Here is a 21,758-nt window from a genome sequence, read left to right as displayed (position 1 = left end):
CCAGTTAAGAAGTTACAGATGATTTGAGTGGGTAAAAAGACAAAGTGGTACCTTCTGGCGTCCATTCTCCTGGCCCGGGATGGACACTGAGAGTCCCTGCTAGGTTCAGAGATCACACGTAGTGAACTAATGGCTTCTCAAAAGGGAAACTCAGCCCCCTCCCGCTCCAACATCCCCAAATGGATAATCCACTATGAGTTACCTCCTCAGAAGCACAAATGTGGTAATAAATCGTATTACCATAGGATTTTTCAGTATATATCATTGCTCTTCATCTTTAAAAATTCTTTGAGCTAGACTTGTCTTTGCCTCCCTCGAGGTACCCAGAACATCGCACCTACTCAGTAAAGATTTCCAGAATTAAACGTCACTTATAAACCACAGAGCAACGTAAATGAATGTGTCCCATAGACGAACAAAAAGAGAGTGACATGAATGAAATCAGTGAGTGAGTGAGTGAATGAATTATTTCCAGGTAAGAGATGGTAAAACCAAGACTCAGAGAAGTTAATGAGCATCCCAAGGTCATACGGCTAGGAAGTGACAAAAGATAATGGGTTCAAGTCCCTGGCCCCTTTGTCTTCCCACTCTTGCCAAGTCACCCTTCTGGGAGAACGCTCTCTTGTACAGACGTATGCTGCTCTGGTAAAAGGGAAGATCATATATACTGGGTCTCCAGGCCAGGCAGTGGAAGGAGTGCAGGAAAGAAGGGGCACAACACAAACTTTAACAAAACACAGATTCTTCCTGAGATTCTCAGCCACACTCACACTCAGAGATACAACAGTCCTCAGTCTCAAAAAGCTGTCCCTTAATACGCACCCATAAATGATCCCCATCCCTTTAGGACTTACACGTAAAAAGTCCTAAAGAGCAAGCATGCAGGGGTCCATCCTATGCCTCAAGACTCTTGTAAATGACCCATCAACCTCCCTTCTCTTCCCAGGCCAAACAATCCCAATGCATATTTTTATCCTGTCCTCATAATTCTTATTTTTATTGGATTAACCTAGATCCTAAGCTCCATACGGCAAACACCAAGCTCAGGGCTGTGCAGAGCTATCCACCCTGCTCAGACAATGCCAGGTGGGCTGACGGCCTCATGGCCTCCACACCGCACCCCAGGTGTGGTGCTTCAGTCCCCAGGGAGCACTAGGTTGCTGGCTCACTGCCCACTATGATCTCTAGGGGAATCTAGGCAAACATCCTATACTTGCTCATTTTCTGATTCCATTAGTGTTTTTCCTTGTCTGGGCACAGGTTTTTGCACTGAGCAGTCCTCTCCGACTTCTCTAAGACACTACTTACTCCCTAAAGAATAGGAGGAGTCACTAACTAGTCACTAGCTAGTTTAGAGTAGCTACTTACATCACGGACTCACCTATAAAGTTGGCCCTTCCATGTGAGTGAGTTTTTCTTTAAAGATTTTATTTATTCATGAGAGACACAGAGATTGAGGGGCAGAGACACAGGCAGAGGGAGAAGTAGGCTTCCTGCAGGGGCCTGAAGTGGGACTCGATCCCGGGACCCTGGGGTCATGTCCTGGACTGAAGGAGGTGCTCAACCTCTGAGCCACCCAGGTACCCCCAGGTGAGTGGTTTTAAATTCTTTATCCTGTATTTTAATACAGTGTAATAATAACAAGAAGGAAGAGAAGCAAGGAGGGGAAATGGCAGAAGGGACAGCAGATACGGGGAGGAAGGAAAGAAGGGTTGAAATGTACGGAAACCTGTCCTTATCTGGCCCCGTTCTGAGTCCTTCACACCAGTGGTTCTCAAACAGCAATACCCAGGGCACCTGGGTGGCTCAGTGGTTGAGCATCTGCCTTCTGCTCAGGTTGTGATCCTGGAGTCCTGGGATCGAGTCCCACATCAGGTTCCCCACAGGGAGCCTGTTTCTCCCTCTGCCTGTGTCTCTGCCTCTCTCTCTGTGTGTGTGTCTCACGAATAAATAAAATCTTAAAAAAAAAAAAATCAGTAATATGCCTACAAGTCATCCAGCACAACGTAGGTCAAAATGCAGACTCTGACTCAGGGCATCTGGAGAAGAGCCTGAGATTCGGCCTTTCTAACCAGCTCCCAGAAACGCCCCTGGCTACTAATCCACAGACCATACTTTGGGGAGCAAGGTTTTATAAGCACCATCTCACTGATAGATGAGAAGACCAACAGAAGGTTAATGACTTGGCTCAAGGTCAGACTGCTAATGAACAGCAGAGCCAGGATTCAACCCCAGGCATTGTGATTTCAGAGCCAGAGCTCAGCCAGACACCAGCTCCACGGGCTACCCAGTTCCGCCCTGTTAGCAAGCTAGCAAGTACTGGCCCTGCTCCCCAGTCGATCCTGGGGGGCAGGCAGGGGGGCATCAATCATAATGTCACGCCACTCTGGGTGCAAAGGCAGCGAGTCCTACCATTCCTGAAGCCTTCCCTGGTTTGGGTCTGGTCTTCCCGTGGACACCATCTCTGGAGAGCTCCTTGGCCAATTATGTTGCACCTGAGTACCTTGCAAACTATGTCAGGAGAGGGCAGAAACAAAGACATGGGTAGGATCGAGATAAACAATACCTACTGTCTCCTTTCAGTAGATGTCTCCTTTCATCTACCAGACTTAGCAGAAGGAAAAGATGGCATTCTTTTCGGAATGCAGTTGCCATTCCTCATGGAATCAGACTTGCAACGAGTTCATCAGGACATTATTCATTTTTTTTTCTTTTGAAAAGCAAACCTTTCGGGATTCCAGTTTCCAGATCCATCCCCTTTCTTATACACTGAATATGCATGACTTGGCCATTCTCCAACTCACAGAGAGTTCCTCACTTACACAGGTCCCTTCCCTTCTGGACTGCTGATGGGGCCTTACGAACCATGCTCTGAGTCTTCCTTCAAGAAAAGCGGGATTGCTACTATGCCGGCACCACCAACTCCGGCCTCTGAGTCATAATTTATTTTTGCGTTAACTTTTTCACATCAGAACATCTCCGTTTTAGCTGCCAAGTCTTTAATGCAGCTTGTGTACGGACGGGGGAAATCTCTGCCACTCCCATCTATTATCTCCAAGCATGGCGTTTCCTTTCCGTGTAATCTTATCGTGTATTTCATTACAGAATGCTGTATCACAACAAATGTTCAATGACTCCTCAGTTAGGTACATCCAAATAGTTAGAGTGAGAAAGGGGTTTGGGCAGACTGGCAATACCTGGGGAGACCAACCATCTTGGTTCACCCCGGCCTGAGAAAGCTCCCAGGATGCAGGGCTCAGACACATGGGTCATGCCAGCAACACGACACCCTCACACAGCGGGCACGTGATCGACTCTCATGAGCCACGCTGTGTGACCTCAGGCAGGACACTGAATGTCTCGAGGCTCCTGTTTGTCCAGCAAAGCCATAAAACAGTGGTTAAAGCCTTTTACCTGTCTCATAAAAAAAAAAAAAAAAAAACTATCTAGACAAAGAATTTTTTAGGCGTAAAAGAAAACCTAAGGTGGATTTCTCAACACAGTAGGGCACATAGCAATTTCCTGTGCTCAAAAAGGGTAGCTATGTACAGGTGTACAGGCTGTGACTGCTGATGAGTATAGACACAGGTGCCTATGGACCTCATGGGACCAACAGCATCTATATGCTGCCACCTGTGCTTGCACTAATCGCATTTATAAATGAGCCAACGGACACCTAGGTGGCTCAGTGGCTGAGTGTCTGCTTTGGCTCAGTTTGTAACCCCAGGGTCCTGGGATCAAGTTCCACATCAGGCTCCTTGCAGGGAGCCTGCTTCTCCCTCTTCCTGTGTCTCTGCCTCTCTCTCTGTCTCTCTCTCTCTGTGTCTCTCATGAATAAACAAAATCTTTAAAATAAATAAACAGGCCAAAGCCACTGCCTCAAATAAGTCCAGCCCTGCTCCCGAGCACTATATCCAAACTGGCTGTCAGTGACAGTGGTTTCCCACCAGCCCCTGCTCCGCGGCCACACTGGACAAAGCTGGGCACTATAGTAGCCCTTCTACTGTCTTCTGCCTGTGGCTGCCCCACTGAACCCACTAGTCAACAGCCCCCCATGCTCCCTCCCAACACCCACATCTCAGAGCACAGGCAACTCAGACAGCGGATACGCAGAGAGGGACCTCGCAGAGACCAAATCCATACCCAAGAGCCGCAAGTGTGTCCTTCAGGCCAATGTGACCACGCTAGCAAATCCACCAGGGGGTTTCCTCTGGCCAGAGCGCAGAGTGAATGAACAAAGCTCTATAGTGTGTTTCCTTGCTCGCAGCTTCACCCTGCCACCACAGCAGTCCCTGACCCAAGGCCGGGGCTGTTCCTCTTCCCATAAGGGGAAGTCTGGAGCAGGGGCTGCGCACTTGGGACCCAAGGACCGGCTCTGGCCCTCGTACGTATTGTACTTGGCTCACCAGATATTTGTAAAGACTACATATTAGCTGCCAACTGGTAAGACTCAGCAGTTTTCACCTAAAATCCCAGACCTCTGAGCTTCTCTCGGAAATCAGATCTAACACCACTGGGCCCTATGTGGCAACCAGAGTCAGGATGAACAGCAGCCCCTCGCAAGCATCAAAGTCCTTTCTCCTTCCCAGTGTCTGCTGGACACAGAGACCAGGCTCAATCACCACACTCAAATTACATACAGGTGAATGCTTCTTGAACCTGTATCTCCACCAAAGCAGGAAAATGACACATTGTCCCAGAAGGCCATAGAGCTCAAGAAGAATGGGAGAGACCACTTTCCTATGTGGAAGAAAGACTGCTTTGAATGTGGAGGCAGCTTCCCCTGCCGCTACCCACCTGGTTTCCCACAGGTCTTGGAGTCTGTGACCCTTGGTCTCACATCTTCAAAGTACCTGAACTATTAAACACTACAGAAGGTCAACCATGAAAATTGAGGATAGGGGCCCCTGGTTGGCTCAGTGGCTGAGCGTCTGCCTTTGGCTCAGATTGTGATCCCAGGGCCCTGGGATTGAGTCCCACATCGGGCTCCCCGGAGGGAGCCTGCTTCTCCCTCTCCTTGTGTTTCTCGTGAATAAATAAAATCTTAAAAGAAAAAAAAGTGAGAATAAGACCGCATCAGATTCAAGAAACCACCCAACTGTAAGGGGTCCCATGGGTCTCTGCGGCAGCCGGGCAGATCTACCCAGAACGCGCTTCAGGCATCTTGCAGAGCAAACACAACGATCCAGATCAAACCCTATCACTTCACAAAAGTCATCATGCATCACGTGGATCTCCTCACAAAACTGCACCACCCTCTGTTCAGCAAACAAGTTGTATTTATTATGTTCCAGATCCTCTTCCTTGTAGAATGTATCCCATTGGATGTATCCATTCATTCTCCAATTAGCCGCTATTTTTTTGCTGGCATGATAACCCTGCCAGATTCCAGGAGGGCATCCTGGCGTCACACAGGAGGCCTAGACCAACCCCGGTACTTACATCGCTGCTCCTGGGTCTTGCCAGTGCCAGGCTGTCCCGCGCCAAGGCCACGATCACGTTGCTTTTCTCTCCGGCCCAGTGTACCACCATCTGATTGTGGGAGTCATTCAGACTCACCTGAAACAGATGAAACCGACACAGGAGTTAGGACCCATGATGGGTGAGGACCATGATATTCCAAAGCAAGACTCTCTCTCTCCTCATCACTCAGAAATAGCCAAGATTCTGAGATCTGGAGCATTGGGCCAGGGTGGTCTATTTTTCCTCCAGCACAGATTCCACAAGACACAACTTCCCCAAGAAGAAACACGAATTCCCCGCTATTTTGGATATAAACGGATTGCAAAAAATCTTCTCAGGCTCTCTCTGCATAACCAATGACTTTATTCTTGTCTTTTGCATCACCAATCGCTGGTTATTTTCATCCCTGTAATGTGTATATGGGACACGCACCTCCCAAGGCTTAAAACCAAAACAGTGACACATCTTCCTCATTCAGAAAAAGCGCACAGGCCAGAAAGACCACACGCTTTCAAACCCCCGTTCAAACTGGTGCTCTGTCTGGCCGACAGGTGACATGGCTCATCCCGAGCCCCTAACAAGGAGGAACAAAAGGAAAAAAAAAAAATCACGGGCAGAGTTTTATTTCATTAGTTTTGAAGTGCCCCAAGTAAGGAAATACCTTCCAGGACGCCACAGAAAATGACCTTTGGATTATTGCTCACAGTCGTTCCCAGACTTCTGGATTTTGCAAACTGGCAAGATGAAAATAAATTAGAAAGGCCAACAGAGGATTGGTTGGCCAAGTCCATTTCACCAGGTAAAGACAATAACCAAAAGAGCCACTGTGTCACAGCCTGACCTGCTGTTCTCTGGACCGGTTTCCTCTGCTCCCTGAGGACCCAGTAGACTCGTGCCCAGGCTGCCTTGTGGTGAGTGCAGCCTGGGACTGAGTTCTGTCCACGAACCTGAGGGAAGGTGGGAACCAGCCCCAGCCCCTGCCAGTTCTTCTCCAATGCAGGCTCTACTCAGGGCTCCAGGGTCCCAGGAGAGAGTAGAACGCACAAGAAGGAAGGTCCCCCCGTCCCCAGTGAGAAAGCCATCCCTGGGCAGCCCAGGTGGCTCAGCAATTTAGTGCTGCCTTCGGCCCAGGGCCTAATCCTGGAGACCCGGGATCGAGTCCCACATCAGGCTCCCTGCATGGAGCTTGCTTTTCCCTCTGCCTGTGTCTCTCTGCCTCTATCTCTGTGTGTGTGTGTGTCTCTAATGAATAAATAAATAAAATCAAAAGAAAGAAAGAAAAGAAAGAAAGAAAGAAAGAAAGAAAGAAAGAAAGAAAGAAAGAAAGCCATCCCCTAACCAGTAACACTTGCTTTGAGCTCCTCACAATTGAGAGGAAGACCTTTACACCACTGAGCCCAGTTCTGGAACCTGTCCGTTACGCAGCTAGTCCTCCTAAGCAATAGGACCACCACAACCACCATTATTATTGTGAGAAAGGATCATTTAACACCAAAAGCTGAATGAGGATCTATGTCGGAATAAAAGACGATGGTTCTTTTAGACAGTTTTGCTTTATGAAAAGCCGACTCCATTCCTTTTATTTTTTCCTCTTTCGCCCGACGTCGATGGACAGTTCTAGGGCTGGCATCTCAGAGGCCCTGAGCTAACATTTCACCCTCTCTGTGTGAAGAGCAAACTGATGACCAGACTAACAATTCTGAGCGCTGCTATTAGCCATCAGCAGCAGGACAAAGTCCCCCCAGAAGCCAGGAGTGTGCACTCTCCCTCTTGCTGAGTGGTGTCTGGGAGAAGCCTCTCCAACCTCAGCTGTCCAGGGCACATGCAGAAGGACGTCAAGCTTCTGGGCTCCAGGGAGCCTCTGCACAATCCCACCTGCGTATCCTCCTACCGGCCTCACCTCCTGAGCTGACGTGCCCTCTGAGCCGCCTGCCTATGGAGGCTTTGCAGTAGAAAACCCTCCCCACACCTCCTTTCTGTTCCTCACCCTGCCACCCACTGCCCTAACGTTCCCCACCCCCTCCCTGGGGTGCTCTCAGATGTCATAAGGGAGAAGGGAAACACCTGTGCCACCAACTTGGCAGACAAGACGACAAAGGAGCTAATCCTTAACTACTCTGCTTCGGCTCTTACGTGCCTGCATTTATTTTGATCAGGATCCAAATGCATTTGGAAAACTATCTGAAAGGAGACCTCTGTAAAGAAAAAGGCCTCCGGTGTTTTTCAGAAAAATTTCCTTCTTGTTCCCAGAGAGGAGTCCAGGCGCGCATCCATCAAGAGAGAAGTACAAACGAAAAATAGAAATAAGGAAATCATGTAAGCTAGGATGCTACCGGGGAGAAGCAGCGAAGGGAATCTCCACCAGCCGCTGACGATGCCTTACTCCAGCCTTCCTGTCCTCCCACCTCTCCCCCTCCAGCTCACGTTTCTGGGAAGAATCTAGAGGCATCTACAAATCAGAAACCCCATAAGCACAAGTGCCCCGGGAAGTCAGGCTAAAAGTCTTTCCCCTCCAAAAACATTCTCACCCTTAGGACCAGAGGGGGATAAATAGTGAACATATGCAAACATCGATACGATAAAGGATTCATCACCTGAAGAACTGCCCGAGTTCTTAGGGCCTAGGATAAAAGAGCCCCCCGAGTATTCTACTAGGGCAACCTCAGATCGGTCCCCCTGACAGGTGACAATCAAATCACACTCTGAACAGGTTACAAAGCCTCCGGTGATGAGAGTGGGAAAGAGGTCTCAATGCTACTTGCTGAAGTCTTTCTCCTCAAAGGACGTGAGATTTATGAAGCCCCTCAAGCAATCCTAACAGAGGTGAAGGGGTGAGGGCAGCGCAAAGGACAAGCATCAGAACGTCCAAGGGCTTTCTTACAAAGGAAACCGAAGGCAGGCTTGGTGAAACACCTTAAAAAAAAAAAAAAAAAAAAGAGGCTTGATAAATGGAACCCAGTTAATCGGAGCCATAAAAGCAAGCAGGCAGGGGCCCAAGGCCTCCCCTCAGAAGGCAGAGAAAAATCGCATGCCACAGAAATCCCCGTGCACAGAAACTGCACCATAAACAACCAATAGTGTCTGGGAGGTACCTGAGGCCTCAGCTAGGCTTACAGGCAGGTCATTAATGCCCTGGGGGGGGGGGTCACCCAGTCTGGGGCTCCCCAACCCAGATAACAGAATCACCCCAGACCTATTGACGCAGATCCTTCTCTGCCTGGAGCCCAGGAACTCATATTTTTAAGAGAAACGCTCCAGGTGTCCATAATGCAGTTTATCTGGGAGCGATGGATCTAGTCCATTCCTTTTCCTACTGGCAGTCCCTGGGATCAGACTGGTGGTAGTTTGGGGAGGGGCTGTCTTCGGGTATTTGGGAGAGTTGTTAAAACCCTACAATCTGATCTATGCCACCACGTGAACAAACCTCAAAACCACTCTGCTACTGAGAGAAGCCAGACACAAAAGGTCACCGTGTTGCATGATCCCATTTACATGGAAGACCCAGAATAAGTAAATCCATACAGATAGAAAGCAGATTGGTGGGTGCCAGGGGCTGGGGGGCAAGGGACATCGGGAGTAATCATCTCACAGGTCTGGGGTTTTATTTTAGAGTGATGGATCTAGGCAGGGGTCATGATTGCAGAACACTGTGAAAGCACCACATGCCACGCCATCGTTCACTCGAACAGGGTTAATGCCACGTGAATTTCATCTCAATAATTAAAAAAAAAAAAAGCCTGTATCTGTGACCTGTAAAGAACATCATACATCTGCAGTGCTGATCTAATACCTAAGAGCTCCCACTCTTAAGAAATGCTTCGTTCATCTCATCTCGATCTTTCCAGCTACCAAAATATGCAGCCAGAATGAGTCATAGAGGAGGCAGGCTGAGGAGTAGGTCTCCGGCCAAAGCAATCCTTCAAAGCACTGTCAACGGCATCTGCAGAGCCACGGCATCCCCACAGGCCTCCGGGTCCCTGCTCGCTGGTCCCTGGTCCCTCTGGCTGGAGGAACGGCCACAGGCTCCGGGCGGGCATCCACTTCCAGCTCACGACAGTCGTCACCACCCCCACACGGTCCACCCCCCACCCTCAGCACGCCCCGGCGTTCCAAAGAGGTTAAATGATTTGCCTTATTATTCAGAGTGAGAAAAAGAATCTGCTGCCACCCAAGCCCCAAGCTCTGGGTCGTTATAAATAGAAGGGAGGACAAATAAATTGCTTGTTGTATGGAGGTACTGATTGCTCATGCATTCACTTACTGATGAAGGCACTGAGGACTACTAGGTGCCAGGCATTCTGAGGCTCTTAAATAATTTCTCTCCACCCACCCCCACCGTCAAGGGTACACAGAGCACTTCTGGGGGAAATCAGTGTTGCAAGTCTGACCGGTGATAAGATAAATACAACAGAACCGTCAAAATCTATATACCCATTGAGGCTTATGCAGGAGGATGGGGGCCTTAATGGAACAGGCTCACCTCATCCCCATTCATTTCTTCTGCTGTTACCCCCTGCAAATCGGTCAAACCCCAAAGACCAGGATGTCCTAGACACCCACAGCCTGTGGTCCTCACCACTCCTGCACAGCTTCTCCCCAGAACGCAGGACGAGGAGGACAAACAAGGCAGTCTGGTTCTTTCCTCTGCCTCGCTAGCAGTGAAATGCGAAACAGCATTTTTAAAATTCTGCAGTGAAGTATAAAACAAATAACCTGTCCTTCAATTTCGAGGACAGAGGTGGCTGCTGAATCCCCTGAACTTCAGGACTGGCCTCAGGAAACCAAAGACAGACTCCTGAGGTCCAAGAATAACAAGGTTTTCTCAGACCATCCATTTGCATGACCTAAATGCTAGGTATGCAGACGGCCCCCTCCGTGTCCCCGTTCAGGACAGTGTCCTCACTATATATAGCAAGCTCATTATCCTCCCTGGGTGCTCCACCTCTGAAGGAGAGCTGGAATCTAGTTTACGGACTCCCTGCAGACAGCCCCTGCTCAGGGAATGTGTCCGCTCATGCATTTGACGCAAGTTTGCTCAAGATGCTTCACCCACAGAACTCAGGAACTACCCTGCTGAGAAATTCAGGCTGCCCATTTCACAGATGAGCAAACAAAGAGAGAATGATCATGGATGAAAAAACAGCATTTCCCCATCATCGCCTTAACTGTAGTCATGAGCTCTCTTTAGAAGGCAGGTAGGGGGATCCCTGGGTGGCGCAGCGGTTTGGCGCCTGCCTTTGCTGATCCTGGAGACCCGGGATCAAATCCCACATCGGGCTCCCGGTGCATGGAGCCTGCTTCTCCCTCTGCCTGTGTCTCTGCGCCTCTCTCTCTCTCTCTCTCTCTCTATCATAAATGAATAAAAAAATTTAAAAAAAAGAAGGCAGGTAGGTGATAGATAGGTAGGTAGATGTCTTTTGCTTTCTCTCCACCAAAAGGGTGATCATCATATTTTCACTGACTTACAGTACCAGTTCAGAGATTTACCTTTATTTCTGATCAATCCTCGGCAAGCAGCATCTAGCCACCCCTGACCTCTAGGTGTGGCACCGCCTCCTGGTGAACCCCACTTTGTCATTTAGCAAACAGCCGCTTTGTTATTCTGGGAGGGCTCCCTATGAAAAAGAACCTGTGAACAATCTGTCATGAAAATAATCACCCCCTAATTTACTACCTGGTAAGTAACTAAAAAAAGAAAATACCAGGCCAGAAGAACATCTAAACCAACTTCTACATTTTGCAAACTAGGGTAAGGGCACAGAACGAGTCAGAGGTGCTATTCCACGGGACCCCAGAGCTGGGCATACAGGCGGAGGCTATGGCAAGCCTCAAACTGGGCTTTTGTTACCTGGCTGCTGAGCACCTGAGCTAGGCTAAGCCTCAAATGAAGACCCACCTATAAACCCAAGCCATTTCCAAGAGCTTTTTAGGATAACTCCACAATATGCACTTTCCTTGCTCTTCTTCTTTGGGTCTGCAGCATCGCCATAAATAGCACCCGCACCCCCACCCCCGCCTCGTTCATTCATAAATCTTTATTGAGCACTTACTCTATAGCAGACATCACGCTAGGTGTTAGGAAACAGGATTTCTGGGGGCAGGGGCATAACCTCATGTGGGGGAGAGGGTGTGACTGCCCCAAAAACTGAAGACATGACCTACAGCAGGTACCACACAGGATAAAGGGGGAGGAGTTAGGGGGAAAGGTCTGGACCCAGGGCAGAGCAGAGCAAAAGCCAGGGAAAGGGGAGACACTGGGACTGTCATATATGAAAAGCTATAAGAAAATCAGTGTAGCCAGGAGAGCCAAGCGGAGGGTAGAACTACAGGAGATCTCTAGGTTTTAAAGGGAGAAAAGAGAGTTCACAGCAAACAGGCTATGGATCCCTGGCTGACAGCGAAACTTTCACGGCAATACTTACAAGAGGCAAATATATCAAAGGAGAACAGAGATAAGTCAGAGGCCTGGGTTGGAGTCTTGGTCTCTACTATCTGGACCCCGAATACTTAAAATGACAAAAACACGGCCCGCCTGAGTCTAGCTCAGAACCCACGGCCAAGAGTGGCATCCAGGCAGTCTTCCCACTGCAGAGCCGAGCTCAGAAACCTGGGGTCCCCGAGGCTCCCGTGCACAGGTGGCACTGATTTCTAGCACTTTCCTTGTACCAAAGAAACACATTTAAATCCTGCATCAAGCCCTCACCTTACCAGTGGCTTCTGTACCACACTGAGAGAAGCTATGGAGAGCAGAACACACCCCACCCAACAGCACGCTGACTCCCCAGTGATGTGAGATGCCTTCTGAGCTGCAGGAGGGAAGGTGCCCGCTGGAAGCACGTCCCCCCCACCACCACCAGGTACCTCCCTGCTAGCTCAACGCCCCCAGCTCAGAGCAGACAGGCCTTTCACCCTGTCCGAGTCCACAGGCCTCCATCTGTCTCTGAAGATTCAAGGCCTTGTTTCTGCGACAGCCCTCCCATCACTAGCAGCAGCCCTACACTATGCCCGACCAGCCAGCCATGTGCACAGTTAACTGCAAGATTTTTTTCTAAAACTTCTCTCAGTGAGAGAACTTTAGAGGCCTAAGTATGACAGAAGAGGTAAGGCATAGGGGCCTGGTCTCCTGTGACACAAACAACAGAGCACAGGTTTCAAACACTCTGAGGCTCTCCAAACACTCCCGCAGTCCCCAGGCCTCTCGCCCACCACTACTCTGTCCCCACTCCCTGTCTTCACTGGGTTCCTCTGCAGGGATCCCTGGGCAGGTCAGCACTGGCCTTCTTTCCCAGGTCCCACAGGCAGACCCACAGGGAACTGTCATCTATGCCTGCATCCCCCGGGCTAACAAGCAACAGGATCCTCTACTATCTGGACCTGGACCCCATCCGCAGCCCATCTCATAGGCACGCATTCGAGCATCCACAATGATGTCCTCTAAAGAGCCTTTTACCCAAGGCCACTTTGAACCCCAGCCCTCCAAGGTCATTGTCCAGGTGAGACCATCCTAGCTTTTCCCAATTTCTTCCGGACAGAGGTCTTCTAGGAGTTCAAGTGCATCATGACACCACTCAGCTCCCCAGCCCACTGGAGTAAAAGGGATCCCAGCCCAGTACCAACTAAACTCCCAACTCAGGACCCACTCACTGGCTCAAACCCACATCTATGTTACTTAAGAATGACCCTAGCCCTCTTCCCCTCTTAGATCCATAGTCATTTGGGAACGAATGTTCCTACTGAGCAGGCTGGCCTCTTTTCGAAGTAACAGAAGCAACATTACTCACTTTCTTCATTTGGAGCCCCAACAAAGCGGGTGGGTTGAATAACACACAGCATGTTGGCCCCCACGCGGCACAAAACACAAAACGCCTACGATATAAGTACATCTTCTTACTGCCCTTGTCTGCCACTCCGATTTGGGACATAATCACATCAGCCTGCCTTTCTGAGAATTCGTAGCTGTGTTTTTAATCTAATTCAGGGGACTGGAGATAAATCATCATGAAGGGTCCCGATTTTCCGAGCCAAGAGCTTGCAGCAGCAGCAACAGCAGCGGCATGCTAAGTTAGGGGGCCGGCCGGGAAAGGGGGCTCCGTGCAGTGATGAAGACCACACGCCCCGTGCTGTCTGTCTTCATGCCAGCCTGCAGGGTCGAAAGGATGAAAGACAGACCCAGCTCCGTCGAGGTAAGTCAGTAAGCGCACAGGAAGCGGAGGGCAGGGCCAGGGAGGAGATGGCTCCACTGCTGAGACATCGTTTACATCTTTCACTGCTCAACAGATGTGGAGGGATCTGCTCAGCACCCCAGCAAAGCCTGGTTGGGGCAAGGGAGCTGTGCGTGCAAGGCCATCTGCAAAGAGAAGGCACCCGGGCACCTGGGTGGCTCAGCAGGTTAGGCATCTGCCTAACACTCAGGTCATGATTTCAGGGTCCTGGGATCGAGCCCTGCATTAGACTCCCTACCATCCCCCCTGCTTGGGCTCTCTCACTCTTTCTCTCTCTGCTAAATAAATAAAATCTTAAAAAAAAAAAAAAAAAAAGTGAAGGCACGGAGGTCAGCCTTCATCACCCAAGTGATTGATGGAAGGAGGCAACCGTGAAGCCCACTGCCCCCCCAACCACAGCACCTACTGTACCCTCCAGGGTCACTGATGCCTTCCAACCTAGGAAGGAGGGGCCACTGTCTCCCAACACCCAACCTGACAGTCCACAGCCACCGACACCTGGCTTTAGACTACAGTCCTCAACTCCTGCTTTGCCCCTGGCCGTCTGTAGTGGGATCAAACGCAGGCCTTTGCTGTAAATACAGCATCTCTCCTGGGTGACGGGGAGGTTGCCCAGCATGGGGAAAAGCAGGCTTCCCGCCACCCGTTGAAGTTAGGCCTTCCACACCATAGCCAAGGGCCACATGTGGCCATCTCAACTTAAATTTAAGTTGATTAAAATTAAGTGAAAGAAAATAAATTCAATTCTTTGATCATACCAGCCACATTTCAAGTCTTCCATCACTGTATATGTTGGTCAACACGCACATGGGACCACACAGATACAGAACATCTCTGGCATCGTAGAAAGAGCTATCAAGGAGCTGTGTCAGAAGATCTACCACGAGCCCAGGAAGACAGGGTCTTCTGGCTCTAGACTGGCAAATGTGATATGGTCGTGGATGTCACTGTTCTTATTGACAATGACTCAGTAGTTAACAGAACATTGTGCTTATTTTTAACTCCCCACTGCGATCCTGATGATTATGAAGCCCTATTTTTATGAGACCCATCCCAAAATGCACAAAGCATTCCGCATGTGATAATAAAAAGGTGAAGGTCTCACAATAAGGTAGGAGACGACCCAAATCTTGATGCTGAGCAACCACCGACCCTGCCTTCTCTGATTTATAGCATTATCAGCCACTTCAATGCTAGAAGGCTGCCCATGCCACTTCTTCGAAGGCCCTAGGTCCACAGGTCGATAAACCAATAAATTAGGTCGAAATTAACTGTGGCTCATTTTAAACTGAGGGAAATTGATTTTTGCATCTACGTGGATAGACTGATTATGCCCTGTGCCAATGGATTTGGGTGTAGCTAGAGAATACATGGAAGGTTCTGTGCTCAACAAGGAGAATGCCTTACCCTTAGCAGCCCAGACCACTTCTGAAGAAATACTAATCCTCAAATATTTAAACAAAAATGAAGCGAGCTCCCCTTACACCTTCCATCACAACAAAATCTTTAAAAGTGGAGGGAAAAGTTGGCATAGTACCTCAACTTGAATCTACCTCTGTGCAGTGAACTCTCGGTTATCCGCATTTGAATCACCGTCGAAAATTCTAAACGCCAAACTGGCTTTCCCCGAACACATTTATGCCAGCCATTTCACAGATCAGCTCCTCGAAGAACGCAAACTCATTTTTAATATTCACCTAAGCAAGATTTAATCAGGAAGGTAAACAGGTAAATGGGCACATTAATAAAAAGCCTAAATAAATACACAGCAAAGGTAAATAGGTTATTACTTTTGGGATTAACCTCTTCTCCAGATTAGTGGAATGTTCCAGTCTGTCCATTACAGTGGACAGGACACGGCAGGCTCCATCTATCTCCGGCTCTGGGATTAAACAATGACAACACAAAGAAAGTTGTCCTCTCTAAGGAGGAACAGACCAAAATATGACAATGCAATGCCCCGATGACATCCGTCTTTTGCTTTGGGATGTTAGCTGCCATCTGGATCTGTCTCCTGGATCCCAGGTCTCAAAGCAATTTATTAAACATACCATTAACTTCATCTTACAGAGCATAAAGAAAACATTCTCGAAAAGAACATGAATTAAAACCAAGATCCGTGGTCTCTATGTTCTACCATTCTCACAAACCTGGGCTCTCCATCTCTAGGGAGCTGCGCTCTCTCCAGCAGCCTGCCTAGAAACCAGGGCTTCAGTGTCACTCTCCTGGCCTGCAGGTGACCTCAGAGTGCAAAGGAGTGAGTCTTCTTTTCACGTGGCCTAGAGGAAACGTAACAGTCTATCTTACGTTCAGACATGCTTCAGGTAACTCCCTACCTTTTGACAGTCATATGCCATAAATACATTTTGTTAAGGTCATTATTCATGGTATATGGGCTATGGAGATAACAGAAAGCCCCTGATATCACAAATCCCAAATTTTCTATACATCTACGCCGTAAATGCAGAGAACGTTCTGGAAAAACATACAGAAACACGGAGGAGAGTGGTTGCCAACCAAAAAGAGCACATAAACAGGGGAGTAGAGGGGGAGGGAAATTTGCTTCTCCTGATACTCTTGTACAAATTTTATCTTATAAACATGTATTGCCCACTGAAGGCTAAATAAACACATGGGACGGCTCTTCATTTCGTCTGTTTACGTCTCCCATCTCCTCACCCCTCCTCCGTCCCCTTCCCCTCCCATTCCTTCCACCTCTGGTAGCCTCTGGCCACCCTGTCCCAAGACATACAAGCTCTCAACAAGCTCTCAATGAACTAAACGGTAGCCAGAGACTGAGCAAGGAGCAGCACAGGGTAAGAAGAAATGCCAAGTGGAACCAGGAAGTTTTTCAAGGTCACGTCCTTCACCGGCCAACCCAACACACCAGGCAACTCTTCACCAACACAGGAGCCGATGTGAAACAGCAAATGCTTTGCCTTCTCATCTTCTGGAAGCAGACAGGTCAAGCATCCCAACTTCAGAATCAACCAGCCAATTCTTTCCCAAGCAAGTGTATCATGCAAGAATCTACTCGAAAGAGATCTAAAGCTACACAGTATTCCACCCCCAAAGGAGGCTCTTTGTCCCAGGCCCTTGTGCTGTAACAGACACTTTATTTTCTGTCTCAAATCAGGACACTGAATACGCCCTGGCCTCTAAAAAGCAGGAATTATGAAGAGAGAGCTCATTGGAAGGAAAATAAACCTGTAAATCCTGTTAGGCTCTGCGCTTCATTCCAAAGGATTTCTCCCCAAAACAATACCATTAGCAATACCATGATAGCCCTTAAAGGGAGGATTCTGTACCAGAGAATCCCGGTTCTTTATTCAAAATAACCCCCAAGGGTTCCCTGGGTGGCGCAGCGGTTTGGCGCCTGCCTTTGGCCCAGGGCGCGATCCTGGAGACCCGGGATCGAATCCCACGTCGGGCTCCCGGTGCATGGAGCCTGCTTCTCCCTCTGCCTGTGTCTCTGCCTCTCTCTCTCTCTCTCTCTGTGACTATCATAAATGAATTAAAAAAAAAATAAAAAAAAAAAGAATCCCTTCAAAATAACCCCCAAGACAGCACAGCAACATCAGGATTCAACTCCCCTTCACCACCGAGAGAGCCAACTCATTTTCACTCTCGGTCTGTGGGCTCGCCATGGTCCTCCTTATAAATACTTTTTCTGTAACTTGGATGTGCTTCCCACCCTCCAGGCTTCTCTTCTTCCACGTGGGCAGTCGGTCCACAAATATTCATTAAGGGCCTCCCAAGTGCCAGTCACAGAGAAGAGAAAGCTTGATCCATGCCCTCAAGGAGCAAACAGGGAGATGAGACAAACAAGCAATTATAACACAAGGCTGTTAGTGCTGTAACCAAGCTCAACAGAACTCTTCCCCCTGGAGCCTGGGAATACCACGAGGTGTTCTCTGGATGCTGAAGACGGGAACTGGGGTTCTGCAAGCAAAGACGGGAGTGGGGGAAGACCATCTCAGGCAGAGGAAAAGCAAGTGTGATGATACAGACGCACGGAGCAGACAGCAAGTCAGGAAGAAACTCAAGTGTGGCAAGAATTAGGGAATCCCCCTTTGTGGCCTGGCGTCTTTGAGAAGGGGCTCAACTTCTAAACTCTGACCTTGGATGGAAAAGTCCTAGTATCTGAGAGCAGCTTGTTTTCCGGGCTATCACCAGACTTTATCATTACAAACATGCCCGGAAGGAATCGTGGCAGAAACCAGTCTCCCACGTTAGAGAACATGAGGCTGGGGACTCCTGGGTGGCTCAGTGGGTGAGCATCTGCCTTTGGCTCAGGTCATGATCCAAGGATCTTGGGATCGAGTCCCGTGTCAGGCTCCCTGCATGGAGCCTGCATCTCCCTCTGTCTGTGTCTCTGCCTCTCTCTCTGTGTCTTTCATGAATAAATAAATAAAATCTTTAAAAAAAAAAAAAAGAGAGAGAGAGAGAACATGAGGATGAATAGGATCACAAGAAGCAGGCCTAGTTTACTCTGTAGGTTAGTGGAGCCAAAGAAAAAGAACCAATATGCCACCACGGGGCTCCTTCTCAGCTGCAGGTAGGTATCTCCCTGCAAAAGCCCTCCTGGCTCCTTTTCCCGAAGTTAGTGGCCTTAATGTCGCCCCTGCAGCTTCTCAGGTCAGGCAGACGCTTTGGCTTCCAGCCCTAATCTGTGTTGCCAGGCATCCTCTTAACCTCACTCAAAGGTCAGAGGGCAAGAAGCTGCAGAGCGTCTGAGCCCAATGATCTTCTGCCTCCATCTCCCGTCCCTTCCCATATCCCACAACCCACTAACGCCCGACTGTAGCGCTGCAGCTGCTTTACTGTGTCCATGTGTATTTGCTCCTGTCCAGGTCACGTACGTATCTGTATCTGCATCGACTTTATCTACTCCTTAACTTGTTAAACTTTCCGAAAGCAGGGATGAAGTATTCCCCACTCTCCCTCATTTGCATGCCCGTCTGTACTTAGAACCACACTCGATTCCAGTGATACTATGGGAGAACACGCAATTCCTTAGGTTGAAAAGTTATAGGGGGGGGGGGTGCGGGGGATGAAATGGAACTTGGCTTAGAGCTAGAAGCAGAATGGCCATATAATTCATAGTCCGCATCCTGACCCTTGAGAGCAAGGCAAGCACTTTCATAACCAGCAGGGACAACTTACAAACTAGGTCTGTCCCGGGGGAAAACAGAGGCAAATGGTCACCCTGGCTAGAAAGGTCATTCCAGATAGATGAGTTACTCCAGAGCTCCAAGAAGGGCGCGCCAAACACCTTCAGCCTCCAATTCCTGCGCTCGCAGCCTAAAGGGGCTGTGTCAGAGATGCTTGTGGCAGGGAGCCCAGTACCAGGAAGTTCTTCCTTCTATCTAGCTGAGATCCTTAAAGATCCAAGTTAATCCCACTTTTATTCATCTCAGGGCCTCAGAGAAAACACTGCCCTGGGCCTTCACCCTTGGTAGCAATTCCTCTTTATGAGTTCGACTGCTATAGCTATCCATCCTTCAGCTGAACCAAACTCAATCCGGCTGCCTCAGAAATAGAAAAGCCAAGGGCTTGGGAGTCCTTCTCAATGAGAACACAGTTCGTCTTTTTCTTGCCCCAAGGCCCCAGGAGCCCTCCCAAACCAAACCCACGGAAGAAATGGTACCTGAATTCATCTTTTTCAGACTAGGATGTTCTTCCCTCAGCCAAAACTATAGCTGCTGGGGACCTGAGCTCCAGGGAGAAGGGACTCCCAGCCCTCCCTACTCCCAGTCCCCCCCTCTGCCCCCCAAGAGCTGATTCAAGCCCACAGCAGAGCTGGGTGGCAGGAAAGACTCCATGAAGAAGGCAGTCTCTCTTCTTCCCTCCCCTAGCCAACGTCGGGATGGTGCTGTGCCGGTTGAGAGCAAGGACCTTACTGTCTTCTTTTCCACATAAAAAAAGAAGTCTCAGAAGAGGGTGGAGGGGGAAGAAGGTCGGGACCCACAAACACACGGAGCAGACAGGCTCCAGCAGCCCTTGCCCACAGCAGTTGCATGCCCCTTTGGCACACGCTCTTATCCCGGGGCCTGACAGTAGATGCAAGTCAAATGCTCCCACCCACTTGCCGTCATCCCTACCCCCTTTTACAGCCATATACGTTTTATTCTAGAAAGGAGTTATTTAGGGAACATTGTATAAAGGGAGGGCAACTATGTGATCACCCAAAGGTCACTGAGACAATGCCAACAAAACTAAACAGCGCACAAGCTTGCCCCACGTGACCTTGGGCTAGTCACTTCACCTTTCCCAGCCTGCGTTTTTTTTTTTTTTTCATCAGCAAAACGGCACAACCGGTGAGATGCTTTATGAGGTCCTTCCTGGCTCCAAGGGCTGAATATTTAACTGTGTGTTTCCTGAAGAAATGGCTAAAGAAAATCAGTGAAGAGAGCAGAATTCAGACTAAGCTTTTTAACTTCTGCTTCAAATCGGAACATTCCGACTCTAGAAATCGTTCGATTTACCATCATCTCCTCTGGTCCCGCTTTTCCTACCTCACCTGACCTCCTAGTTTTGCTGAGGTCCATCTTAACCACAGGGCTAGGAGTCTCACGAGGCAGGAACACGGTCAAATTAATTTTGCCAACGCTGATACCAGCCCACAGACCCGGTGTGCCCTCCGCAGCAGTTAAGCCTGGCCGTAAAAGTGAAATTCGTGTTACTGATGATCTATTAGACCCGCTGCCTGGCCGGAAATAAATCACTTTCTGAATAACAATGCCCACCAAATTCTTGCAGTCTTTCAAATCCCTAAGTGCCAAGAGTTAATATTCTTGTCCGAGAATAAAGTCAGTAGCTCAAAGGGGGATGGTGAAATGGAGAGACATCCTCTCCCCCCCCCAACACACACACACACACACACACACACACACACACACACACGCCCCTTGCTCTGGCCAGACCAAGACAGCCCTGCCTTCAGGTCTGCCCACCTTCACTGAGCTTCAAAATGGTAATAAGCAGGGGCACCCCCGCCCCTTACTGCTCTGTGCAAGTCCTGCGACTGCAGGGTGCTCGCCTCCACCGCCAACCGACGCTACACCAAAGCAACCCGGTTTCTCATCCACATGTGAAGAGGAAGCCGCACTCCTCCTCTACCTGCTGGAAGCTACCCGGGCGTGCACACACCCTGGGGGAGCCGGCACTCGCACCCCGCGAGGTCCCCGCAAGACGCGGGCTGAAGGCCACAGGGAGGAGGAAAGATCGATGCAGCCGATGCAAGTGCGGACGGTCGTGCTCCTGGGATGGGGGCGGGGGGGAGCGAAACAAACAAACAAACAAACAAACAAACAACAGCAACAACACAAACGCGCGCCGAAGTCCCCAGCGGAGGCTGCGCCTGGGAGGCGGCCGCGGAGGACGGATGCGGGCCCGGGGCGGCGCGGCGAGGGAAGGGCGGGGGCGGGCGCTCACCTGTCCGTACACCTGGAGGGGCTCGGGCTGCAGGGCTGCGCTCCGTCTCCTCCGCGGCGGCGCCTCGGCCGCCCCCCGCGGCCCCCCGCGCGCCTCGCCCCGCAGCACGCGGACGCCCCGCTCCTGGGGCAGGGGCGCGCGGCCGCCGAGCAGCGTCTGCGCCCCCGCCGCGCACACGGCCCCGGGCGGCAGCAGCGCGACCAGGGCGAGGAGGAAGGGGAGTCGCGACTCCCTCCTGCTGCTCCGCGTCGCCATGTTCGGGCGGACGCGGCCGCGGGTGGCGCCGCCGCCAGGAGAGAATGTGCAGCGCGAGGCCGGGCGGGCGGCTGGGCCGGGGCCGCGCGCGCCGCTCCCGGGGCTCCCGGGGCTCCCCGAGCCCCCGCCCCGCCCCGCCCCCGCCCCGCCGCGGCCCGCTCCGCTCGGCGCCGTCACGTGTGCGGCCCGCAGCCGCGGCCCCTGCGCGCACTTTCCGCGCTCGGCGGCCTCGGCGCGCCCGGGCCCCTCCCCCGCGCGGGGCTGGGGAAGTCAAGGCAGCGCGCGCCCGCGCGGGTGCAGGGGTGCAGGGGTGCAGGGGTGCAGGGGCGCGGGGCGCGCGCGGGCAGGCGCCGGCCGGGGTGCTGCGGCGGTTGCCTCCTC

General features: G+C 50.5%; 1 protein-coding gene across 1 annotated transcript in view; it reads right to left on the bottom strand.

The window, feature by feature from the left end:
- The window catches only part of SORL1 (sortilin related receptor 1), a 158,938-nt gene extending 137,538 nt beyond the window's left edge, over positions 1-21,400 (bottom strand). Inside the window, exons 1-2 of the mRNA XM_055305675.1 lie at positions 21,123-21,400; positions 5,443-5,559 (exon numbers count right to left, since the gene is read on the bottom strand). Of these exons, the coding sequence (XP_055161650.1) occupies positions 5,443-5,559; positions 21,123-21,377 (372 nt within the window). The 5' untranslated portion in view covers positions 21,378-21,400. The remainder of the gene's footprint in view (positions 1-5,442; positions 5,560-21,122) is intronic.
- Between the last annotated feature and the right edge of the window lie 358 nt (positions 21,401-21,758).

Source organism: Nyctereutes procyonoides, unplaced genomic scaffold (assembly GCF_905146905.1).
Source record: "Nyctereutes procyonoides isolate TBG_1078 unplaced genomic scaffold, NYPRO_anot_genome, whole genome shotgun sequence".
NCBI classification, from domain to species: Eukaryota; Metazoa; Chordata; class Mammalia; order Carnivora; family Canidae; genus Nyctereutes; species Nyctereutes procyonoides.
The sequence above is the reverse complement of the archived record's forward strand: the minus strand, read 5'-3'. Positions and strand labels throughout refer to the sequence as shown.